At 38.4% G+C, this 27,566-nt stretch overlaps 1 protein-coding gene across 1 annotated transcript; it reads left to right on the top strand.

The window, feature by feature from the left end:
- The first annotated feature begins 4,998 nt into the window (after positions 1 to 4,998).
- Positions 4,999 to 27,566, top strand: tecrl2b (trans-2,3-enoyl-CoA reductase-like 2b). Its single transcript, XM_056474206.1, has 12 exons — positions 4,999 to 5,360; positions 9,180 to 9,231; positions 9,350 to 9,394; positions 9,821 to 9,924; positions 10,016 to 10,131; positions 11,582 to 11,687; positions 22,463 to 22,535; positions 22,641 to 22,684; positions 22,856 to 22,913; positions 23,209 to 23,297; positions 23,461 to 23,506; positions 26,789 to 27,566. Exons 1-12 carry the CDS (start codon positions 5,196 to 5,198, stop codon positions 26,914 to 26,916), a joined length of 1,026 nt encoding a protein of 341 aa, XP_056330181.1. The 5' UTR covers positions 4,999 to 5,195; the 3' UTR covers positions 26,917 to 27,566.

The raw sequence follows: 27,566 nt of genomic DNA, 5'->3' as shown, positions 1-27,566 counted from the left end.
AAATTACAATTATCAAATTACAAAGACTGCATTGCTATAATTTTAATATACAATTACATATTCATTATTAGCATTATTATTAAGTAAACTATTTATTTGTTTAAAGCTATTTATTTAAATGTGAGCAGTACCTTATGATGGTCTCCAGATTGGATCAGGGTATCACATAAACTGTATAACTTTACTTATAATATAGATTTGAAAATATTATATCCACCAAACATCTTCCTAAGTGTACAATAAAATTTAATTCAGTCAACAAAATACACTTGAAAAAAGAATTTTGCTGCTTGTTCAAACTACTTAAAATGAGTTAAAACAAAACAATTATTTGGGTTTTTTTGTGACAACTTAATTGTTTTATGTTCAATCCCTTTTAATTAGTAAAAACGATTAAGTTAATTTAATTGATTTGTGTTGGAAAAACAAGTACTTGTTTGGAACCCAGCATACAGTGTTCTCTAAATAAATTAATGAATAAATATTATCATTTAACTTATTATTCTTAAAACATTATCAGAATTATCTATTATTATAATAACTCAAATTACCATCTTTTGGAAGGTTTAGCACATCACTTGTTTACAATAATAATTCTTTATGTCAAGAGTTATCAAATTTTCTCTTGAATCTCTTTGGGTTTCAACATGATTAAAAATTTTGTTACAACTTCATAACTTAGATAAATTGCAACTTTTTAATCGTTCGAAATTCGCATTAATCTATGACTACTTTATGCTCTTCTACAAAAGCCTCATCAAATAATGCTAACCATAAAACCAAAGACCCATTTTCAAAACCCATTAGAAATCCCCAAAGGAAATCAATAGCTCGAAAGTGCTAATTATTAGGCTTTTGGGACTGTTCTGCTGTAGTGGACATCACCAAGCTCAAGAAACACGATCTATTGTGTACTGTAAAGACAGCACTGCCTCCTAGTGGCTCAAAACATACGAGCACAAAACTGAAGACCATCACATTTCACCTTAGTTTTTTTTTTTTTTTTACAAAAGAGGTACAAAAAATAGAGAAAAGAAAAACTAAATAACTTGAAGTGAACTCGTGGCTCATTATGTGAGAAACTCACCGTCTACTTCCAGCGACAGCAGCGTTTACTCTTCAGCTCCTCCTGATGAATGCCTGATTTGTGGCTAATTATTCACTGTATTGATCACTGGAGACTCCTGTCTGTTCATTTCCAGCGGTGGAGAGCACTTCCTCTCCATTTGACATCCTCATTAGGGTTCAGCAGGAGATATTCAGAAGCTGATAACTTCTCACTCAACAAGCACCAGGCAGGGGCTACACATGAGGAGTTATGGCCTGTTCTGCTCATTTAGACATGCTGGATGAAAACACTGATTCTTTCAGAGGCTGGGAGACTTTTGTGTGGCATGGGTTTCACCTGGAGGACTGGAAAAGGCATGGAGTTATTAATAGAATCGCCTATTTTGAGGTAATCACTTTAAATTTGGTGTGTTATTTTTCTCCTAGTGATGTTCAGTGTGTTGCAGTTGTATGTTGTGTCATATTGGGTAGGGTACTCATGACTAGGGCCAGACAAAATCTCCTGACATTTTTTGCTATTTCTCTGGAGAATGTTGTAAAAAATAAAATAAATAAATATGTGGATTTATTTGGAATGATTTCAGGAGTATCATAACAAAAAAAAAACTTAATATATGAATTTAAAAAATAATACCTTTTTAAATTATATGGAATTTTTACAATTCAAATCCAATTAGGTCCACTTGTAAACAAAGCAAGTCTTATGTATATTTACTCAAAGACAAAAAAAATTACTTTACAAATTGTTTTGTAAATAAATCATATGAACATTTTCATATTAGTCAATAATATTACTGAAATTAATTTAAAAACTGACTAAATAAAAATTTAAGGTGACGCAGTGGCGCAATAGGTAGTGCAAGAAGGTCACTGGTTCGAGCCTCAGCTGGGTCAGTTGGTGTTTCTGTGGGGAGTTTGCATGTTCTCCTTGCATTCATGTGGGTTTCCTCCGAGTGCTCCGGTTTCCCCTACAGTCCAAAGACATGCAGTACAGGTGAATTGGGTAGGCTAAATTGTCTATAGTGAGTGACTGTGTATGGATGTTTCCCAGAGATGGGTTGTGGCTGGAAGGGCATCCGCTACATAAAACATGTGCTGGATAAGTTGGCGGTTCATTCCGCTGTGGGGACCCCGGATTAAAGAAAGGGACTAAGCCGAAAAGAAAATGAATGAATGAATAAATATAAATTTACACACATTTACTAAAGTATAAGTAAATTGGGTGAGCTAAATTGTCATATAGTGTACAGTATGTGTGTGAATGGAAGTGTATGGGTGTTTCCTAGTGAAGGGTTGCAGCTGGAAGGGCATCCACTGCGTAAAACATATGCTGGATAAGTTGGGGGTTCATTCCGCTGTGGTGACCCCAAATTAATACAGGGACTAAGCCGAAAAGAAAATGAATGAATTAATGAATGTTTTGTGGTGATTGTAACCATAAGCTTATCTTTAAACAAATAACATTAATTAATTAATTAATTAATAGTTAAGAAGCATGTAATTCAAGATGTATTTCAATACTATATTTTAAATATTAATATAAAACATGACAATCTAATTAAAAAAATCATTATAACATATAGTTTTATAGTCTAGGCCACATTTTTTAAAGTTTGGACCCAGTACTAAAAATATTTTTGCATACAGGCCAAAACTGACCTGATGGTATTATGATAGTTACAAAAAAAAGTTTATATATCTATATACAGTTGAAGTCAGATTTATTTATCCCCCCTTTGATTATTATTATTATTTTTTTTATATTTCCCAAATGATGTTTCACAGAGCAAGGAAATTTTCACAGTATGTCTGATAATATTTTTAAAGTTTTATTTGTTTTATTTCGGCTAGAATAAAAGCAGTTAATAATTTTTTGATAAACATTTTAAGGTCAAAATTATTAGCCCCTTTAAGATATATATTTTTTCGAAGGTCTACAGAACAAACCATCGTTATACAATAACTTGCCTAATTACCCTAACATGCCTAGTTAACCTAATTAACGTAGTTAAGCCTTTAAATGTCACTTTAAGCTGAATAGTGTCTTAAAAATTATCTAGTGAAATATTATTTACTGTCATCATGGCAAAAAAAATTAATAAATCAGTTATTAGAGATGAATTATTCAAACTATTATGTTTAGATATGTGTCAATAAAATATTCTCTCCTTTAAACAGAAACTGGGGGAAAATAAACAGGGGACTAATAATTCTGACTTCAACTGTATATATATACACATGTATAGGCCTGTCACAATAATCAATATATCGACTTTTCGCACAACACATGGATATGACCTCTGTCATTTTTGGTTATGGAATATATATCGCCCATACATAAAAACCAACTCTAGCAACATTTTAGCTGATTGTGCAACATCTTTATCTCTATTGAAGGCGTCAGTGTCAGTATTTACTATAAATTACTATAGTATATTTTCATGTGGGTTCTTAGCAACAGAAAATAGATTTGGTAGCAGATATCGCAGCCTCTGTTACTTTTTAATTTTTATTATTATTTATTTAGGATATGCATTTTCAGATTTTGATCCAATGCCTGATTAATATACTGTTAAAATGACTATAATGAAATTAAATATTCTAAACAATAAAATATTATTTGTTCTTTGGAAAAGTGTACTTGCATTGTGATGATATTATATTGTCATTCTGGCATAATATAATGAGTGGCATAAAGTCCTAAAATGACAATAATATCATTTATCGCAATATATTTTGGTGCAATATATAGTACAACAAAAAATAGATATCGTGACAGGCCTATATACATATTTATATTCATTCATTCATTTTTTTAAGCTTAGTCCCTTTATTAATCAGGGGTCGCAACAGCGGAATAAACCGCCAACTTATTCAGAATATGTTTTGCGCAGCAGCCGCAACCCAACAGTAGGAAACACCCATACACTCTTGCATTCACCCACATACACTACAGCCAATTTAGTTTATTTAATTCACCTATACTACATGTCTATGGACTGTGGGGGAAACCAGAGCACCCAGAGGAAACCCACACCAACATGGGGAGAACATGCAAACTCCAGACAGAAATGCCAACTGACTCAGCCGGGGCTCGAACCAGCGACCTTCTTGCTGTAAGGCGATTGTACTATCCACTGCGCCACCGTGATGCCCACACATGTATATGTACGATTTTTTTTTTTACTAAAATATACTAAACAACTGCAACCTGTAATAATATTAGTAGAAAAACTTGATCTAAAAATATGTTAATGTGGAGTATTAAACATGAATTTTTAATGAATGTGAATTATTTAATGCAGATAGTGTAGTAACATTTAATTATGAAATAATATTAAACATTACATGTTTATTACAACATTCTATTTTACATGCTAAAATGGTATTTGTAATATACTACTACTGCTATAATATAATAATAATTATCAATTTTATTATTTATCAGGAACTACAGTACATTTTCATTTGATATTAGAGGTGTCCTGTGAGTGCTGTGGTCATCTCTATCTGGTGCAATCTACATTTTGACAGTAGATCTGATATCTCAGCAATGCTGTGCTCACTTCTCATCATAATGTTTCTCATCAATATGCTGATAATCAAGGCTAGACTATCAAGGAAAGGCCATATAAGGTTTGAGCGTGATGGGGAGTCGTCTCTTCTTACCCAAAGGATTAAAGTCCAAGCACTTGATGATATGATAGTTGACAGTGTTATTGGGGTTCAGGCTGCAGCGGGGCTGATGAATTGCCCCTCGCCGTCAGAGACAAATATAGACCAGCCTGCAGCTCCGAATCCAAGACATGCCCCTCATGTCTGCTCATGTGTCTGCACTGAATGTTTTGACTACACCAAAGACAAATTTCTGCTCACAATTATGCCAAATAATACATGAAAGACCGGGCCCTGCATGTTTTCTGTAACTGTAAAGTCTCTTTAATCTTTAAATTCTTGTAAGCTCCAGTGAAAATATGCAACTACTGTATGTCAACAAGATACCCAACTCGATCTGCCTGTGAGGTCATCATGAGATGCCATGGCTTTACCACGTGAGGGTCGGATAGCATCAGTTCGCTAAGCGCCCTCGGCAGGGCTCACCTACAGTACAGCCCTCAATAGGCATCATGGAATGTCTGAACTTAAAGGATTTGTTCACCGTTGCGCACTTCATAAAGACCAGGTGTGAGCACGGCCTGAAAGCTGGTGAAAACAAGGATAAGAATTATGTCTTTTTTGAGGTGGAGATCCTGGACCCCAAGAGCAAGGCGCAACTCTGCTACCTGGATAAGGTGTGTTGTCTTGTGCAGCTCAATGTTTTTGTAGGATTTCGATTTTTGTGTATTTTTATGTTTAGTCATTTGGTTGGGGGTTTTGTCCATTTTTTTAAATGTTTTTTATGTTGAAATTGGTATGACATCAAAAAAGTACTCTTATTTTTAATGTATATTGTAGTGCTTGTTAGAAACAATGTATCTGAGCACTTCATTATTGTGTAAAAATGAATTTATTCTAATAACTTTCCCTTCCCCTCGAAATGACTTTGCGTCACTTCTGGTCACATGGAATGCCTTTAGGGCGGAGCTATCAGTGTGGGTCTCATTTTTGTCCTGCCTTCACAAGAGGCAGAGGTTTGAACAAATTAAATACGATTCCTTCTGTAAATTTAGCTCATCATTGGGCACCTGGAAACATTCTGCACCAGAGGGTACTGATATGACAATAATTCTCCACAACTGAGAACAAAATAGCGGTCAAATCTTCCTTCATTTTATTAGCAACCCCCATTTTCCAGCGATCCAATTGGTTCCCGAAGGACTAAACAATGCACCACCCTACATTTTTTCAATATTTTACTTAATTTACAGTACGATTTGATATGCTGAAAATAACATTTTTCTTTCATAAAGATGACAGCCTTGGTAAAACTACCATTCACAGAGATCAGGAAAAACAACTTAAACCTGGCATAATGTAAGTTTGACACCCAGTGGTTGGACTAGGTATTGCACTCCTAGATCAAAACACACACAAGTGCAGGTTGCCAGATTGATGTGAGTGTGCCTGATGATCGGCCTAAACACCCATTTAGGGCTGATTTAAATAGTGTCTATACAAAAGCAACGGCACTTGAAAAAAGGAATATTTTTTATATTATATGGGGTTTTTGTCCTAACCAACACCTGGAATTTATATTTTTAGAAACAGCTTCAATTTCTTGCAGGTGAACAACAGAAAACTTGATGACACGATCACCTCACATATGCCTCATTTGCTTTATTCATAGTTAAATGCTAATAATGTGAGTTTGAATGTAATTTTACATGACATTTATTGCCATAAACTGAAAGCAGCAGCAGAAAGTTCACCTCAGATCTTGAAAATAAAATAAACCATTTGAAATTGAACTTTAGAACTGTGACTCAGTGCAAACCAACACATATCAGTTTAATATGTTTTATTTAGATTATAAACCTTACCATTTCATGCGTGAGTGCACTATTTTGTGCTTCTGAATGGCTGTATTTAAATTTCTGTGGGGTATAGTCTGGTGCAAACAGCCAAATTGCTTATCATTGCAAATCTCATCACGCAGCGTGTTGTTAGGACACGGGGTTACAATGTAACCTGCTCACCTAATGTTTACGTTCATAATATTTATATTATTTGCTAATTTATAACCTCATGTGGAACTCTGAATCTGCATCTCTTTTCGGAGTCTGCTACTGTCAACCGGAGTTCGCATTTCGGTCACGGACGCATGCTTTGCCTTTCTAAATGAATGAATGAATAAATGAAATACACGGTTTTCTATCAAAGCATCCCAGGGTGCTGAAATATAGTTGGTAATGATATAAGTGGCAATGGGCAGGTTAAAAGAACCAAAACAAAGACAGCGTTCCAGCACGTAACAGACATTTTCAAGGCAGAACATCTGACTTCAGCATTGTTTTTCATGTTTCTTAAATATCAGCAAACATATTATCGTATTTTTATGCTTAAGACGAGTCAAAAACTTACATACAGCATCTTTAAGATTGTGCTTTTTTCCCATATCATGGTGTACATCAAATTGAAGCGGTCCTGAAATGAGAAAAAAATTTGTAAGGCGGTGATTGATTTAATTCTTTGGAAACCGATTGTATTTTTGTAAGATGGGCATTACTAAAAAATGAAGATTGACGAAGGCAGGGCAGAAACGAGACCCTTTAATAGCCCCACCCACAGGTATTCCATATGATCAGAAGTAAAGAAAGCCAAGAAAAGTCATTTCGAGGGGGCTGAGAAGGTTATGGAACTTGATTAAAGATTATGAGAGCAAATGGATATTTACAAAATAATGAAGTGAACAGATAAATTATTATTTCTGACATTTTTGTCCAAATTGAGTTATTAACATATTCTTACTAAATGACAACCTATTTACATTATGGGATGTTTTTTATAAGTTTTTTTTTATATTTTGAGACTTTTTATTAAAAAAAACAAATGTTACACACATATTGTTTGCGATGGAATGCAAAAACTTTGAAGCTCAATATCTCAAAATCATTCAGAACGCAGATAGAACCTTATATTTCCAAGGTGACAATGTCTATAGACTGAGCACTTATCACCATTTTCTATAAATCATGTTTTTGTCGTTTACAGATACAATAACAGTTTTATTTTGACACACTTTTGATACCCATTTTCAAAAAAGTTCTGTTTTCAGGCCAGTAAAACAGTATTATTAATGTAAATGAACAGATCATGTAAGAATTGACTCTAATATAACACAATATAACTGCTTAATACGAAGTACTTAATAATACTATTTTTATATATTTTTATATATATATATATATATATATATATATATATATATATATATATATATATATATATATATATATATATATATATATATATATATAAAATATATGTTTTTATAATCACCCACCTCATGATTATAAGAGCAGATGGTAGATTATAAAAACTCATTTGGCAGTGAAACAAAAAAAAAAAAAAACTATTTGCACTGTGTAAAAATAGCACATTTTCCTTGTGCTATTTACACCAACTGCAAGTAGAGTATAGAATATAAACATAGACAATAGAATAGAATAGAATAGAATAGAATAGAATAGAATAGAATAGAATAGAATAGAATAGAATAGAATAGAATAGAATAGAATATAGATTATATTGACACTATGGGTGAATAGTGATTAGGGACTGTTTATGACTTGTGAATTGCGTTTTTTGCACTGCAGATTGTGAAATATTCTATTTAAACTATATGCTAAAAAAGTCTTCAGTAAGTGTATTTTGATCATGTTATTTATACTTAGTGAAAGTATAGATGCAAGTGATTGACAGCAAAGGCTACACCTTCCCCTAATTCTAACTTTTAACACTTTCGTATTAATACCCGTTAGGAAATTTATTAAAATCAAATGAGAGAGCTAGGATTGAATGTCAAACGTCTTTATTATCATTTTTATTTTGACTATTTAAATCAGACATTGGTGGGTGGAGACAGTGCATATATATATATATATATATATATATATATATATATATATATATATATATATATATATATATATATATATATTGCAGTGTGGGCTACAAAAAGACACTGCAGACTTGTTTTTGCAAGGTTCTGTGCAAAAATGCTCCACTTTTACTATCGTACACGATTTGTGAAATTAATGTTTTACTGTTTACATACAGTACCACATACCACAAATAAACATGCTCTGTAGCTCATCTGGTAGAGCACTGTGCTTATGATGCAGAGTGTTTGGGTCTTGTGAAAAGTAGATGTAAAATAAACAGCATGGCTACTTCAGGAAAATGCATTTTTATTGCATATGGTTAGAGTAAAATTTAGTATTGGTGACATGACATTTCTGATCTTTTGTAAAATGAGCTGTGCTTCAATCTTGCTTATTTTTGCATATTTGCACCACTCACTGGACTTTTCACTCTTTAGGTGCGTTTTCCAAAAATGCTGTCACTGGCGCACATTTTCATGAGCCTGTGTTGGCCACAAATCATATCTGAGTAAACAATGATCTTTTGATGGAGATTTACAGCTGAAAACAATTCTTAAACTTTCTCAGGTGGAGCCCAGTGCCACCATCGCTGAGATCAAGTCTTTGTTCCACAAAACATGTAAGTATTTTTTATGTTTTGCTTTTGAACAAGACAAAAGTTTATCGTAAATATGCTTAAATTGTCAAGCTGGAGTTTTAAGCTAATGTAAATATTACAATTCTTGAATTCCCTACAGACCCCAAGCTTTATCCATCACGACAAGCACTGAAGTTGCATCCTGGTAAACCTAAATGTTTTATTTTGTTTTATTTTATTTATTTTAAGTATTACCATGCATTCCAAAATGTTCTTTCAAACTGTGTAAATTCTCTTCACTAGTCATTAAAAAGGCTAGGTAAAATAAAACATTCTAGAAGAATTAAAGCCTAATACAGTAGCCAGATGCTTTTGCAGTCTTAGATCTGGAACAGCTGTGTGCATGCAACATATGTGCATGTCTGCACTTCTCCTGCCAAAATTTCAAGCATCATTTCACACTAGAGAAGGCCAAAGCAAGAAAACTACACCTTTCAAACAAACTAAACTGTTAATAAAGCCTCAGCATCATTTAGGAACAAATCTGTTGTTTTGTTGGCTATTTAATCTGAGGTGCATTTGATTTGCTTCAATAATTCTTGCTATCATGACTGATTTGCTTGATTCTCAGAGGGAAAAGCCCTCAGTGATGAGGATGTTTTGGAGGATCTGCCAGTGGGCACAACCGCAACAATGTTCTTTCAGGACCTCGGCCCACAGATAGGCTGGACTATGGTAAAGAAAGCAATCTGATGTTTATTTAAACATGATGAGCTCATATGGAGTATTTGAAAAAGTTGCTGTTTTTGTTGCGGGCTGATTGTAGGTCTTTCTGGCAGAGTGTCTTGGGCCGCTATTTGTTTACCTGCTGTTCTACTTTCGGCTTCCATACATCTACAGACACGAATATGACTACATCCGAAGTCCACTTAAAGTTGTCAGGTAAGTTTTGACTGAAAACGCCCATTCAGATTAGCTTAAATACATGATCGTTCCCACTTTTTTGGCAAATGTAGTTATTAACAAATGCAGTTAATTAGCCGTCCTGTGAAGTTCATTTTAAAAAAATATTTCCCAAATTCTGTTTAACATGGCAAGGCAGTTCTTACAGTATTATTTTTATATACAGTATACACTACCAGACAAAAGTCGCTTATCCAAGTATTAGGAACAAGAAATAATCATTTCTAGTTGATCATTTGGTATCAGAACTGGTTTATATAAAAAGCCAAAGGCCTCTAGATTACACTTATTTTACCAAAACAAAAAATGATCATGCCTTGATTATGATTTAATTAGGACAGTAAGGTCTGACTTTGCTTAGACAAGTCTTGTCACTTAACAGAAACAATGTACAGTATAGACTATAAAGTCATGGTGCAGTGGAAAATTATTAATATTGTGTATGACTCCCATGAGCTTGGAGGACTACATCCATACATCTCTACAATGACTCAAATAACTTATTAATTAAGTCATCTTGTAGGACTCCCAGAGTTAATTAAGATTCTTTGGATTCATCTTCAATGCCTCCTTCATCTTACCACAGACTTGCTCAATAATGTTCATGTCTGGTGACTGGGCTGGCCAATCCTGGAGCACCTTGACCTTCTTTGCTTTTAGGAACTTTGATGTGGAGGCTGAAGTGCTAAAGAAGCTGCCCTCTCCTGTGGTTTGTAATGTAATGAGCAGCACAAATGTCTTCATACCTCAGGCTGTTGATGTTGCCATCCACTCTGCTGATCTCTCACACAGCCCCATACTAAATGTAACCAAATGATCAACTAGAAGTCAAGTTATATATATATTGGGGTTGGGGGTCAATATCATTAGCCCAGTCAGGATTTTATTCCTTTGATTGGTTACAGGACATCTGTTGTCCAGTGACTTGCATAATAAGCCTACAGTTTGTACATATATTGTACATATTTACATGATATGTAATTGATTTATTTTATCTTTGCCATGATGACAGTACTTAATATTTTACTAGAAATATCTTAAGATACAATTATTCAGCTTAAAGTGCATGTTAAACACCTAACTGGGTCAATTATGTTACTAGGCAAGTTTGGGCAAATTGGGCAAACCATTGTAAAACGATGGTTTGTTCAGTAGACAATCGAAAAATAAATATTGCTTAAGGGGGCTAATAATATTGACCTTAACATTTTTTTTATTACAAACTGCTTTTATTCTGGCCAAAAAAATAAGGGAAAAAATAAGACTTTCTCCAGAAGAAAAAATATCATAGGACATAATGTGAAAAATTCCTTGCTTTGTTAAACATCATTTGGGAAAAACTTGAAAAAGAAAAAAAAAATCGTAGGAGGGTTGATAATTTTGACTTCAACTGTATGCGGCAAACAGTTTATATTTGACTCTGCTACAGGCTGGCTTGCTGGTGCCACTGTCTTCATTACATTAAGAAGCTTGTGGAAACTATTTTTATCCATCGCTTTTCTGACGGAACAGTACCTTTACGCACCATCATGCTGGTATGTTAGTCTCTGTATTTTTAAATACAAAATCTTCATGATTTTTGACTTTTCTAGAGCTAAAATGAGACAACATGCTTTCTAAAGTCTTATTGTGACTCACTCCTAGCTTAGCGCATTAGCTAACACATCTGACGTGCTTATGATGTTGGCATTAGTCCAGTGGTGTCAGTGAAGCACAGAGGAGCTTATATTCAGGGGATATTTGGCTTCTTTCCATTAAGCGTCCTCTTGCTGGTTTAAATTATGCTCCTACAGTATCTTTCAACACACTCTGAGTACATATGCTTTGACCATATGGAAGAGGCGATCAAAATATTGCCTGTTCATGGGAATGCTAATCCTGCAAATGGGGGAGGATGCAAATGAAGTTAAACAGCTGAAGCACAGGCCCACAATTAAGGTTTTGTGTTATTATTAAAGGGTTAATTCACCCAAAAAAGAAAATTCTGTTATTAATTAGCATAATTTTGTTTTAAATCACTGATACCTTCATTCGTCTTCAGAGCACAAATTTAGATATTTTAGATGAAATCTGAGAGCTCCCTCATCCTCCATAGACAGCAATCATTCTGAATCATCCAGAAAGGAAGAAAAAACATTGTCAAAATGCATATTCAGTGATTCAATCAGAATATTGTGATGCTACAAAATACTTTAGTGCACATATAGAACAAAATAATGATTTTATTCAACAGTTTCTTCTCCTCAGTGTCAGTATATTGCGCATGTTTATGGACACTGTGCATTGATGTAGACCCTTGTACGGGATCAACCTACGGATCAATCTACGGTAAAATATTGAAAATATTGAATATTGAGGTTTTATTAGCTTTTATTAGTTTTACACATTATCGACGATTTGTCCAGCAAATAGAAGACAACCTATTTTACCAATCTCCTTTATATTATTTCCGTGGTCAATGATAAAAACATAACACAAGTATTGGGTTAAATTTTAGAAAGGTAACAAAATCTACAGCCCAAGGCACATAAACACCAACACAGTTCTTACAAAATGAAACAAATATGTATTCAAAACCATTCTCCATAGCAACCCATCCAAGGCTGCTCCTCGTCGACGGTGTTCATCAGTTTTCATCGACGTATTGTTATGGAGCTTCGGGGTCGGGTTGCTCCCAAGAAGGAACCCACCGTACTCTTTCGTCAACCAGTCTGCAAACGAAACAAGAGACCCTGTCAGATACACACACATACATTCACCAAAATACGGTGACCCCCAGCAATGGGAATTTACACACTCAGTATCTGGAAATGGTCTGGAAATGGGTAGTCAGCTGGGATGGTCCTCTTGTCCCCTCGCTAGGGGTTGGGAGGGTAGGGGTTGCCGTTAGTGCCCTACAGCTACAATGGGAAGGAGGGGGAACACTGGCCTGGCAGTGGAGTGAAGTTGGCCGGTCTGCCCCCTGCCGGCAGCCTGACCGCCACTTACCATTGGTGCCCCCCTGATTTCCCATTACCTGTAGTCACCATGGTAGGCAACGGATCTGCCTACGAAAGTTGATAGGGCAGACATTCAAATGAACCGTCAGCACCATGGGGGCAAAGCAAGGCCGGACTCCTACACATAAAGCAGACTCCTACACATGGGTCTTGCTCCGCCAAGGCATCACGGCCGCTCATAGGGTGCACGAGTTGTGTAGAGAAGCAGCTCGACCATTCCTGCGTTCAATCACAGAGCTCAGGCATTGGCAAATCTAAGTCCACAAAATCCCTAGTTTTCCGAAAACTCGATGGCAGGTCAGAGATCACCGGTGGCAGGGGCGAAGACCTCCAGGTGAGACGACACAGCTCCCTAACCCAGAAAATCCTTAACCGAAAGTCCAACACCATGCCTCTGGTGCCTCACTATAACTTCACCAATTAATGGGTTGGTTTTGGGCAGAGCTCTGCCACTGGTGCCCCTGGCCCGGAAACAGGGGGAAGCCAGGCTGAGTCATGGCCCTTGGCAGGAGAAGGAGGCCCTTAGGCCGGCCTACAAGCTTGGAAAGCCCACCCTGGCCTGGAGGCAGGGGGAAGCCAGGCTGAGGCATGATCCTTGGCTGGGGAAGGAGGCCCTCAGACCAGTCAACAAGCTTGGAAACCCCACCCTGGCTCTGAGGCAGGGGAAGCCTGGCTGAAGCATGGCCCTTGACCGGGGAAGGAGGCCCTCAGGCTTGCATACAATCTTGCAAAACTGGACTAAACAACACCTGTACTGTAGCTGCTAGTGTGGTTAAGTTGAATTAATCACTGTGGTACGTCTGATCAAAACGCGACGAAGATGCTTATTGTCTCACTTGGGTTTATTTCCATTAGTATAAGCAGACATATAGGTGAGGGGTGTGGGTGTGTGTGTGGTTATTTAGATGCACGCACACAATTAAATAACACCGCTAGGAAAGGAGGACGTTTCTCATGTGCTCCATGCTCTGCAGACTATTACCGACTGACACGCGTATGGTAAACTTTCTGGAACATTCTAAACATACTCAGTCTTTCCACAAGGGGGCAGCAACAGTCCACAGTCCTTAAGAAGGGTGAATAAAGAGCCCTTTGCAACAGCCGCCCCCAAATTTGCACAGTCAAATTTGCTTATTCAGAAGGGCTTGAAACTGTGTCCATGTCTGGGAGTGCTGGTAGCTTAATGAGGCGTGCTACAGGTCTAACATATGTTCTGTCCCTAATTCTGACCTCAGCAGTTCTGATTCGTCCGTCCGCACTGGGAAAAACATTAATAATCTTGCCTACAGGCCAGAGGGCTCTAGGTAACTGTGGGTCCACAATCATGACGATCATATCTGGCTGTAAATGGTCTCTTTCTCGCTGCCATTTTCCACGGATTTGTAGGCTGGGTAGGTAGTGCTTTGTGAAGTGCATCCAGAACTGATCCGCGAGCACTTGCGAGTGTCTCCACCTTCGGCGGCTTAAGAGCTCTGTTTCATGGTAAACTGTTTGCGGGAGTGAAGGGTCTAGCCGCCCCATCAGAAGAATGTTTGGAGTCACAGGGTTGGGGTCAGCAATGTCCGTGGACACATAACCCAGAGGTTTTGAATTCAATATTCCTTCTATTTCAGTGAGAACAGTGTTCAAGACTTCTTCAGTCATGCTTTGTCGTTGTACAGTGGCATACAGGGCAGACTTGACCGATCTAATCTCGCGTTCCCATACTCCTCCAAAATGGGGACTACCGGGAGGGTTGAATCGAAATTGAATTTGTTGTTTAGCAAGCTCTTTCTGCAGTGTGGGACACATTGATGTAAATGACTGTTGGAGCTCCCTTTCTCCCCCTTTAAAGTTGGTGCCTTGATCTGATAATAGCTCTGAAGGTTTCCCTCGCCGGGATATGAAGCGCCTTAGTGACATCAGAAATGAATCCGTATCAAGACTACTTAGTAGGTCGATGTGAACAGCACGGGTTGTCAGACATTTGAACAAGATGCCCCAACGTTTTTCACTTCTTCTGCCTAGTTTAACAGTAAAGGGGCCAAAACAGTCCATTCCTGTAGAGAAGAATGGTGGTTTGAAAATCTGAAGTCTGGCTTGAGGGAGATCTGCCATCTGAGGCACTGTTGGTTTAGCTCGCCACCTTTGACAATCAGGGCATAAGTGTTGTTGCCGTTTAACTGCTTCTCTGCCGCGTAAAATCCAATATTTACGGCGGATCTCTGCAAAGACCCGTTCCGCCCCAGGGTGATGAAGCTCTTTGTCTATGTTCTGAATGAGAAGTTGGGTAATTTTGTGAGATGGGTCAAGAACAATTGGGTGAACAGCATCTGCGTCTAATTGAAGACTGCGGCGTAGTCTCCCACCCACTCGGATGAGCCCAACTGTGCTGTCATATTCAGGTGCTAAAGTTATGAGGCGGCTAGAGGATGGTACTGGTTTACCGGCGACTAGGGCATTGATGTCATCGGGGAAGCAGTCAATTTGAACCTTTCGTAAGATATTTCTTTCTGCTGACTGATAATCCACGGCTGAAAGATCTCCATCTTTACCTGCCGCTCCGTGCAGAAGTAGTGCTGTCGCTTCAACTAAGGCTTTAAAGCAGCTAAACTGTTGCGGATCAGGCAATGGCTGTACATCGACTGTTACGTGACTACAGAAAGTGGGCTTCTTTAATTCGACAGGATTTTCCTTTGCATTTATGTCAGGGATAACAGGCCAGTAGCAAGGTAAGTTCCACAGATATTCCGGTCCTTGTCTCCAGGTTTTGTCTGTAGCTAGCTCCTTCAGAGTTTTCCCGTGAGTGATATAATCAGCTGGATTATTGTTGGATTCCACGTAACGCCAGGCATGTGCACTTGTAAGTTCCTGTATTTCGGCAATTCTGGTGCCTACAAATACTTTGTAACGGCAGGATTCTGACTGAAGCCATGTTAGGACAGTGGTAGAATCAGTCCAGAGTACAAAGGATTCGATGGGTAGAGTGAGCTCTTTAGTTAATAGTGAAGCCAATTGGGCACCTGTGAGAGCTGCACAAAGTTCCAGTCGAGGCACAGATAACTGGCGTTTAGGGGCTACTCTTGACCTGGCTGTGAGGAACGCTACCTCAACATTTCCCTTTAGATCCTCTGAGCGCAAGTATGCTACAGATCCGTATGCCCGCTCAGAGGCATCACTGAAGATATGCACTTGTCGCTTACAGTTCAGGGAATCCAACTGGGAACTCACATAGCAGCGTGGCAGTGTCAGTTGGGAAAGATGCTGAAGTTCCCCTTGCCAATCATGCCATGTTTGGAGAATTTCAGTTGGCAGTAGGGGGTCATCCCATTCTCGTTGCTTAGCCCAAAGACTCTGTATAAGGATCTTGGCTCGGGTGATGTAGGGGACAAGGAATCCAAGAGGGTCATACTGGCTTGCTACTACCTTGTATATGTTTCTCATTGTGGGGGTGGAACAGTTGTCAAGGCGGGTTTGGTATCCGAGAGTATCAGACTGGCACATCCATCGTAATCCTAAAGCGAGTTCTTGAGGATCGGATTCAGTTTGGTTAAGCCAGCGTTCACTGCTTTCTGATCTGGCTTCCTTTGACAGATGTTCAATGACATTCGGAAAATTGCATGCCCACTGACGCAATTCGAATCCTCCTACGGCCAACAGATTCATCCCTGTGTCTACCAGCTCTTTAGCTTCATCAGGTGTTGCGACACTCTGTAGCCAATTATCTACATAAAAACACCTTTCCAGTGAGTGGCGGACATTGTCTCCTTGCTGACTGTGGTCAACAATGTGCCTTTGTAGTGCGTATGTAGCACAACACGGACTGCAGGTAGTCCCGAATGGGAGCACTTGCCACTCATAGACTCTGGGGAGCTCTTCTCTCTTTAGGTCACGCCATAAGAACCTGAGTAGGGGCTTATCCTCGGGCAGTAATCTTACTTGATGAAACATCCCCTTTATATCACTACTAAAGGCTACAGCATGCTCCCTGAAGCGCAGCAACACTCCAAGTAATGAGGACCCCAGAGCTGGTCCCGGCAGCAGCAGGTTGTTCAGGTTCTTACCCTGATATGAGAATGAGCAGTTGAATACAACTCTGTTTTTGGCATTATGGCTCACCATATGGTGGGGGATGAACCATGATTCTTCCTCTTTCTTCGATAGTTTCTGGTCGGGTACTTCAACCACATAACCTGCTTCTTTCAGTCTTTGAATTTCAGCCCTGTATGCCTCTGACTTTATTGGATCTTTGGCTAAGCGGGCTTCGGTGCTGCGCAGATTCTGCATTACAGCTTGTTTAGTAGCTTGTAATTTTGGCATGTCCTTAACCCTTAAGAGGGGTGTGGCATATCGTTGTGTCCCATTGACATCAATTCTAGTTGTCTTTGCCTCTAACAGGTCGACAGCTTCTTGATCTTGCTTAGATCTGGTTGCAAGTTTCTCGCTTCTGTAGGGCAGTACATCTAGTTGCCAGAGTTTCTCAATGTGTCTGAACAGCTCATTAGAAGGGCTACAGATGGATATGTTGTGACACTGCTGGGTCAAAAGCTGATGCCGCACAAGCTTAGTAGGCCCCTGGACTGTCCAGCCTAGTCGTGTTTTCACTGCTGCGGGTCCGCCAGGAGGCCCCAGGCGTACAGGCTCAATGGGAGTGATTAGGTAGGGATAGTCAGAACCAATTAGAAGGAGGGGCTGAACACTGTTAAGGGATGGGATTGGCAGTCCCCTGAGGTGTCTGTATTTATGCTGTAAGGTGGTAGCTGGGCATGTGTGTTCAGCGAGCCCCAAATGGTCTGCAGTAAATGCTCTATGTATCTTAAAGACTTTGTGAGGCTGGCAGGCAGGGGAGATGGTAAAGGAGACTGTAGTACCATGTATGATTTTCATGTCCTGTCTGACAGTTCTCAGAGCAAGGTTTTCTGGTTTGCCTTGTAACTTCAGTTCCTGGGCGGCCGCTTGCAGAAGGATTGTGCGTTCTGAGCCATCATCCAAAATGGCATATGTCTCAAGGGTATGTTCCCCATTCCGAAGAATTACCTTGGTAACCTTTAGCAGTACTTGACTGCAGCCTAATGGTCTGTCCAGGTATAGAACTTCATTGGCGTTGTTGACAAGACAAGTGTTCTCAGAAACTGGCCTTTCATTCAGCTCATGAAGTGCATCGAGATGTTTGCCTTTACAGACCTTACAGCTTGTCTTTAAATTGCACTGTGCTGCCTGATGAGCTCGACCACAACGCCAGCATCTCTTATTGGTTTTCACCCAGTTTGTTTTTTGTTCTTTGGTGAGCTGGCTGAAATTTTGACACAGATTCAGATAATGCTGGGTATTTGTGCAGTAGGGGCAAAATATTCTTGGTTTGTCCTGAGTTTTAGCAGCACTCAAACTGGACTCTCCTGGAGCTGTAGTATTTAAAGCAGGGTCTGTGCTATGAAATACAGCTGCTGTCTTTGTGGACTTAAAGTCTTTACTCCTGTCTCTCCTCTGGTCAGGACGTTCCCTTCGGTCTCCACCAAGAAACTCATATCCACTCGCCTGTATTTTCAGCTCATATTCAAGCCAGTCTGCAAAGTGTAACAGAGTGGGGATGTGAACATTTAGGGGGTACACATACCGTTTGAAATCTGCTCGTAAGTCATGGGGCAACTTGGACAACAGCCGTGTTACATGTGAGCCACACTGAAGCTCAACTCTGCCACTATCTCCCAATTGGTTCAGCATGCCTACTAGAGCTCTTACTTTCAATGCAAACCTCTTGAATGCACTAGCATCTTGACTACGTATGGTAGGATCTTCCATTAAGTCAGCAATTCGCCTCAAAGCTAGCTGGTGGGGCTGCCCATATTGTTCTGCGAGAGAGGCCATGGTATCTGAATATGGTCTGGCGGAATTGATGTAGGAGTCTGCAATGAGAAGAGCATCCTCAAACTTCAAGTGTTCTAGGAGTATTTGATATTTAAACCTTTCCGTAGAATCCTCGGGTAAAAGATTGTCCAATGAGACTTTCAGTCGTGCAAATTCTCGTGGGTCTCCTTTAGTAAAGTCAGGGATTGTGGGCTTTGGGCCTCTGTACATCCTTTCTTGTTGAGGGTAATAAGGGTGCTGTTCATGGTCCATACAGAATGGCTTACTGCTGATAGGTGTTGTTTGAGGGTACTTAGACAGTGGGTATTCACGTGTCCTTTGTTGTGGAGGTAATGCCATGGAGAAACTCTCAGGTTCACAGTACTCTGGGGTTGATGGGCATGAGAGAAGATGATCCTTTGTTTTTAAGTTCCTGAGTCGAGATGTTAACTCATCCACAAAATTAGACATGTGTCTCGGAAGTGGGGGTGGTATATCCACAGCCAAAGAGAGAAACCCATCATCTACTACAGGTGGAGGTGGTAGTGGCCATTCATCATGATCATGTAATGGGGCTGGAATTGCCTTTGATTGGGTTCTGTGATATGGCAAGGGCTCTGCTCTTTGTTGAAGGGGAGGTGCTCTATTTAAGCTCATTTTCTGTTGCATATCTTGCATGACAAACTGAAGCTGTTGATTTTCTCGTCTAAGCTCCTGAACTGTTCTCAAAATCTCCGATACATCCTCCTGTGTGACTGGCTGAGTTACAGGTGTGCTCTCATATCTTGGCCCCATATGTAATGAGTGGTTAATGAATCTCTGGTCTGCCCTTAAAGCATAATCGCTTTGTGGCTGATAAATGAGAGGGGTCATCTCGGCTACCCTTTCAGTGTAAGGCTCCTGTAACTCTCGATGAGGCAATGTATGAACAGCTGGAGATTGTTGGTTGTATTGAGGAAGAGAAACCTCATAATCCTCTAACCAGGCTGGAGGTTGTATTCGACGTTTAGGACGCACATCACTCCTTTGTCCTTCTCTGATCCTCTGTTCTGGAAACATCTTCTAAATCCACAGCAATTACTGAATCCGGCTCGAAGGACCAATGTACTGTAGCTGCTAGTGTGGTTAAGTTGAATTAATCACTGTGGTACGTCTGATCAAAACGCGACGAAGATGCTTATTGTCTCACTTGGGTTTATTTCCATTAGTATAAGCAAACATATAGGTGAGGGGTGGAGGCATTTTCGGTCAGGGAAGTTTACTAGCAATTTGGGCCGGCCCACTCTCACGTTTCCTGAGACCACATATATGACCACATTTAGAGTGTACGACTCTAAGTAGCTCCTTTTCTGTTTTGATCAACAGACAGAAAGTGCAGAATCCAGACTGAGGTTGGCCCAACGGATAGGGGATGCCATCTCCCTCGCTTTTCAGTGCCAGGGTTAGCCGCGTCCCCTGGGAGTGAGAGCGCACTCCACTAGGAGTGTCACCTCCTCTTGGGCGTGAGCACACGGCGCCTCTATAACAGACATCTGTAAAGCTGCGGGCTTGGCGACATCTAATACATTCATAAGATCCTATAATCTTTGACTGGAGCTGATTTTCTTCACGTGTGCTGGATGACGTCAGTGAACAAGGAAATTCGCCAGGCCTATTACGTTGTTGGCATGCCTGCTCAGTCAGCCCGCGTTATGGGTTTAGGTGCCTGCTTTGCTCGATCCCCACTGGCAATCCCTTATGCTTCACTCAACCACAATATAGTTCCCTCCTCTCCAGGCGGGCTGGTGTCTTCCCTCCCTGCTAACCATCCTTCATACAGGTATGTGGACTCCCCCTTCTTAGGGTTAGTCCATATGTCTTCCTGCCACCGGGTCTCCCCATTTGGGCAGCAAGTGGCCTCCGTAGCGTCCTCCCCATTCGAGACTGGCATGCTTTCCCAATGTACTGTCATATTTTAATTTCCTAGAACTTAACTAGGTGTGTTTTTTACAACTCCCCAAAAATATAGATAAACCTTTAAGCACTTCACAGGTAATTAGGGTAAGTTAGGGCCAGGGGACACATTGGAGGGTACGTGGTAAGGTTCAATCGCTGTGTCATTTTCCTTAAATTTCCCCATTGTGGAAGTTTTTCACATAGCATTTCACATACTACGTAACCCTCGTTCCCCAAGGGAGGGAACGGAAATGCTATGCTCCTTCACCTTAGCTGACAGCTGTGGTTAATTTTCTTCAGCTAGAAAGTGAAGATGCTTACTTTGGTAATCTTAAAACAAGTGTTCTTGTGGTAACTGCTCCAGGCTCTGTCCAGAGAAAAACTTTTGTTGTAAAGACATACTGTAAAAACAGTAAAAAACACAAGTACAAACCTGTTTTAGCAAATAATTCCTGAAGTTGCAGCCGACACCAAGTAGTACGCTTTTCTTTTCGGCCAATAGGTGATGCACAGATGTGGCCAGGTTAAAGGCGTATGTTGCATAACAAATCACCTGGTATTTGAGCCTGTCGCTCTTAACCCATACGTCCTGCAGGCAGTTTATGGCACATATCGACAGTTGTTAGGAGAGATGACAAACTCAGCTCTCAACTGGTTGGTTTTTAATAACTAAAATGTCAATAGATACATTACTGTGCTCTGTTGTTTCAGTAACATGACAGTGAAGTTCTATTACTTAATGTTAATGATTTTTTTCATTCATTCTGGAAATTAATTCTGGAATCATATCTTAATCGTTTCTAATGTTAAACTGTATCTAATGTTTTTTTTTTTTTTTTTTTTTTTCCTATCAAACCAGAGTTCCTTTGTCTCTACAAAAGTGTACATTCCACACTATGGAGCACTTGACCAGTAATAAAAAAGAGTGTTGTGAGGCTATTAGTTAGGTTTCCTGTTGAAAGGCTTGCAAAACACATTGTGCCCAAATTTGGTAAAGGGTCCCCAGAACATCTGCAAAAATACTGAAATCAATTGGCTCACTGTTATCTGTGATGGGTTCTCCTATGGTATAACCCCTTGAGGCAGTCCTAAATGACTAGAGACCAGACAATGTGGCGCCTGACCACGATTTTGGATTTGGACTGGTTTTGACTCTGCAATATGCCAGTGAGTTCCTACACCCCAGATGCCTGCATGCGACTTCCTCTGTTTGAAACAAGGCACAAGAGCATCCCAGGTATAAGTCAGCAGTGCAACATGTATTTTTGTGCACACAAAAGAAGTCTTGTAGCTTGATAACATTCTGATAAAAACCCTTAAAAGCAAGTAGTCTTTTTCTGTACTTTAAATGAGTCTGAAATAGCTCTCAAATTTCATCTAATATCTTAATTTGTGTTCTGAAGATGAATGAAGGTCTCAGAGGTTCATAATGACATGAGGGTGATTATAATACTTACATTTTAAGATAGCATAATTAAGTACTTTGCATTATTTAAGCAATTATATTGTGTTATAGTAGAGTCAATCCTTATGAATTTAATGTCATTTTTTAGCTGTGTCTGTACTACTGGGGATTTGCATCATGGCAGGCGTATTATATCAACCATCCACTCTACACCCCAGCAAGTAAGTGTTCATTATGTCACACATTGGAGTGGTCTCTGTGCCTGTTATTATACTATATTAACTCCTATATTAACTGCCTATATTAACTTCTGATTGTTTCTCTAGCATATGGGAGGCTCCAGATTTACTCTGCACTGGCAGTGTTTTTGGTATGTATGTCACAACTTGTAATAAGTGAGATATTGAATGCTACACCATGTAATGTATGTCATTAAATAAAACCGTAGGAATAAAAATGCACTTTTAAGAGTAAAGCTCAGTAATTTTCAAATGAGGCTATGCTGCTTTTCCTCATTTTATTGTCTTTTTATTTTATTCAGCTCTGTGAATTCGGAAATCTTTCAGTTCATCTTATTCTGAACCGAATCAGCTGTAATGGTGAGTCCTAATAAAGATTTGTCTCTTTAACTGTGTGGGTGTAATTATGAGCAATTAGGACAGAAAATGAAACCTGTAATTTATCAAAATCATCAGTAGCATGTCTTTATTTCTTTCACAAAGGAATGTGTGGGTGTGCACAGTGAATTGTCAATTATGAGATTAATATATACTTGAGAAACCTTGCATTCTCCTAGACAAATCCCTAACACTTCAGTTTCTTGAACAGCATCCAGCAGTACTGGATATTTCTATTACCGCATAGCCTTACAATCTTCTTCTCACACTTTGGCAGGTTCCAAGCCTACAGAGATTCCGTATCCCACAAATAATCCATTCACATGGCTCTTTTTCTTTGTGTCCTGCCCAAACTACACATATGAGGTTTGTCAAGTAACCTGTTTCATGTCAAAAAAGTTGTAAATGTGGCATCTGGAGTGTGTTCGTGTCTGCAGAAAGTGACTATATCCACTTGTTAAAGGATTTTGGAATTTTTGTGAATAAGCATGGTGTTGCTTTGTAAATAGAAACCTGCATTTGTTTTCAGGTGGGATCATGGATCAGCTTTGCAGTCATGACACAATGTGTTCCAGGTACACAGTATGAAACATTATCTGCAGAAAGGCCAAATGTCAAAGACCACAACAAAAGCTATAAAATCTGATTCAGTGAATAATACACACAGAAATTGGCTTTTTTGTTAACTCACTCACTCTCAAACATGCAAAGATGTAGGTGACTCTTTTCTTGAGTAGAATGATAAAAAGATTCTGTTGATTATAAAATCATTACGCTTATATACTGCATAAGGTCTTCCATGATTTGGCTCTTCAAAATCATTCAGAACTTTTAACCGTGTGCTGTGCACTCTCCGAAATAAAACAGGAGCTGTCACTTGGGTGGCAACTTTGCAAAAGATATATATTTGTACCCAAAAAGTCCAAAGTGGTACCTCAAAGGTGCATTTTAGTGTCCAAATGTATCTAAAAAGCACATTTGAGGTCCTATTATGGACCCTCCAGGTACAAATATGTACTTTTTGAAAAGGTACTGCCCCAGTGACAGCTCCTGTACCTTTATTTCTGAGTGTGTGGCAGAATCTCAGATTCTGGTCATTAAAAAGTTCCCTCAACTCATCTGCACTTTATGGGTGACCAGGCTTTTTCTTCCTTTGCTCCAAAACTCTGGAACTCACTCCCCTAAAATATTAGGCATGCAGAATCTTTTAAAGTATCCCTGAAGACTTACTTTTTAGACTTTAAACTTAGATTTTTTATCTTTTTTATATTTACAATGTTTCTGACTTGTATAACTCGTCACCTTAGAATTATACGGTTCTATCTGACATTTTTATCAAAATTGAGTTATTCACATATTCTTATTAAATGTAAATTTATTTACATTATGTGTTTTTTTATAAGTTGTTTACATTTTAAGACTTTTTACTTAAAAAAAACAAAAACGTTTATCGACAAAGTTGAACTCTAGCTTGGCTCTGTAAGGTTCTTTCTGTGAGCCAATCGTCATTTTTAATGCACAAACGAGGACCAATCAGGATCAGCTTTCTTTGTCATTTCACCAGACTGCTCCACTGACAGCGAGAAAGACCAGAAAGACAATTAAGATGAAATGTTAAATTTGACTGTTGAAAAAGAAACGAGAATTAAAAAAAATTATATATTAAATTTTTATTTGTGTTTATACCATTGGTGAAACATTTTTCAGTGTTTATTAACCCTTAAACCCTTAAACTCATTGGCTCATTGTCTGTTTTCTTTTAAAGTCTTTAAATGTAATATTAAGCCTTGAAGGGCAAATAATTGAATTCATGGGGCATATAATTCAATAAATATAATTCTATAATTCATATAAAGCAAAATATTTAATACATATTAAAATATTAATTAGATTAAATTAACATCTGCACTAAACATTATTTAGCACAGCCTTGTATGCTTGATTTGAACAAGTAAAAATATTAATCCTAAACATTCTTAAGCATCAACATATTGTTACAGCACCAAATATATTTTTTGATTGTATTTCTTGAAAAGTAATGCTTCAGTTAATGATCTGCCAGATAGTATCTTATAATTCCAAGTGGAAAATGACTTTAGAATTAGAAGGTTCTATCGGCATTTACTGTGTTTTTTTTTTTTACGCCAATTTACAAATTTGACAGAATTTTCATCATTTACATTTAGAGTATATTTAGGGTCTCTGTCATGTAAATTCATGAAAGAAAACTGTTACACACATATTATTTGCTATATCGAATGCAAAAACTTTGAAGTTCAATATCTCAAAATCATTTAGTCGCAGAAAGAACCTTATAATTCTAAGGTGACGAACTGTTTTTCCACTATCCTTGTACTTTTTAAGCGTAAAGCACTTTTCAGAATTAAGATTTAAGGAGCTATATAAAAATAAAAATTGATTATTATTAAAAACTCTTTTATGCTGATGCATAAAATGCAAGTCAATGATTACTTGCACTTCAAGAGTATAAACAAAACACATACAGGCAAATAAAAGAAATGATACGTTTTGGTCTTAAAGGGGTAGTCCAGCCAGAAATAAAAATTACCTCAATTTTTATTGTCTTGTGTGGTTTTAAACCTTTATGGCTTTTTTTTCTTCAGTTTTAAACAAAGGACGATATAGGTTGTAAACAAAGGAAGAATGCTGGTTGTTGGCACCCATCAAACACCATTATTGTGTTTAACAGAAGAAAAAACATGATGACAGGATTTTCATTTTTGTATGAACTATCCCTTTAAGAAAATACATTGCAAGAAAGATTGTTAACAGCCTTTATCGGAGCCATGCTTGTGCTCTGACTGTCATGAACACAATCAATACTGTTTGCCAAGGTTGTGGATTAAAGGTAATAAGTCATATTAATAGTTAAATTTCTTGCAGGAAACCATTGACTTAAATTCAACCCAGGCTCATTATTGATATGTACCCCTATATATGTTTCGGGAGATCATGAAATACGACACAGGAGGTATGTTTTTTTTTGCAGTTTTTGTTTTTGCAAATCCTGTGTAAGTTTTTTGAGATCTCAAATTTCTCTCGTGAGTGCCATTCGCATCTGCTGTTCTCATGTAAATCCACCAGAGGCCGCTGATCCGATTGATCTGATCACCTCCTTCCCTTAACCCAACCAGGAGGGTTTTTTAAAAGCAATCCAGAAAAAGAAATGCCCCTTACGGCCACCTGACTTTTACCACATTTTCAGATCTTACCACATTCTCACCCTGTTATTTACTTGTTAATTAAAAATTTTGCCTTTTGTTTTGGTTTTACCTGCTTTCTCGAACAATTCTTCACCAGACTCAAACGTCTCTGCTAAGTCAGAGTAGCGCAAAAAGAAACAGAAACCATCGGCGACGTCATACCGCACCATAGCGTTCGTTTTAAAGACAAAATGCAGCCATCTGTAGCTCTGGCTACAAATTTGTGCTCTCCAGAAATGTATACGGGGGTACGTTTTCACTGTGTTGCTTAAATTTTATTAATCACCAAGGACCACCATTTTAACTACAAATCTTTTTTAATGTCCCATTGAAGAAGGAAAAAAGTCACTTATTTCTTCGTTTGCTTAAGGGTGAGTAAATGAACAGCAAACTTTCAATTTTTGGTTGAATTATTCCTTCAGCAACTTTTATGCACATGCAGTACTGTATTACAACCTCAAGATGAATTGCTGCTTTATTCCCTAAATTGCTTAATTTGGATGCTAAATGAATGAATGTACAGTAAATGTCATTTTTAGTGGTGGTCTCGACCTTTGGAACCTGCTTTATATATCTTACCATTCTAAATTTTGAGGCATCTGCCTGATTATTAAACAAAACTTATTTCCACAGTTGGAGTTTTCGCATTTTTGAGTTTAATTCAGATGACTATATGGGCTCGGGCAAAGCACAAAACCTACGCGCAGGAATTCAAAGACTATCCTGAGCTGAGAACGGCCATCATTCCACTCTTCTTCTAAGATCTGCTGGATGGAGGATGAGTCTACATGCACTTTTGTCACTGGATGCCCCACCAAACATTATATTATAAACTGCATAAATACATCTATTGTTTTGATCTTTTCAGACACATGAGTGAAGTGTGATGTATGGCACTTTCTGAAGTGTGAAATTGTAATTACATTAATTATGAAGAGAGGCGTACTGAGCATAGACTGAGAGAGTCGGTAAAAAGGATCAAAGAGAAAGTAAGCTTTTTTTTGTGAATGTGCAAGACGTCTGATTCATCGGCCGCTACGTTGAAATACCAAGAAGAGGAAGAATAGTGCAGTAAATGGGAAAACTGTTTGCTATACAAAAGAGTGTGTCAATAATTAGTACAATATTTTAAATTAATGTTTTCAATATTATGAAGCATAACAGTTTCATACATCTAAAAATGAAGTAATTATCATTGGATGGCAAATTCGTTCAGTTTATAAATGGCTGTACCCATTATGTGGTAAATGAGGTGGATACTAACAGTGACTTTTAAAAATACAGTCTTCTAATGTGCAGGTGGACTATGTGTGGAGTGAGTCTTGTATGAGTGTAATGCAAAAACATGATGTAGAGTGAGACATCGATATCGATTGTTGATTTTTGTATTCCATTAAAGCGTTTTGCAGAA

The sequence above is a fragment of the Danio aesculapii genome, chromosome 2, assembly GCF_903798145.1.
Source record: "Danio aesculapii chromosome 2, fDanAes4.1, whole genome shotgun sequence".
NCBI classification, from domain to species: Eukaryota; Metazoa; Chordata; class Actinopteri; order Cypriniformes; family Danionidae; genus Danio; species Danio aesculapii.
Note: the sequence above shows the minus strand (reverse complement) of the source record. Positions and strands in the feature narration are given on the sequence as shown.

Bases quoted from the DNA above. Each gene is read 5' to 3' on its own strand.
- tecrl2b (XM_056474206.1), top strand. From the start codon at position 5,196: ATGGAATGTCTGAACTTAAAGGATTTGTTCACCGTTGCGCACTTCATA. The intron at 5,361-9,179 runs GTGTGTTGTCTT...AAACTTTCTCAG, and splicing joins AACTCTGCTACCTGGATAAG to GTGGAGCCCAGTGCCACCAT. The intron at 22,914-23,208 runs GTGAGTCCTAAT...ACACTTTGGCAG, and splicing joins GAACCGAATCAGCTGTAATG to GTTCCAAGCCTACAGAGATT.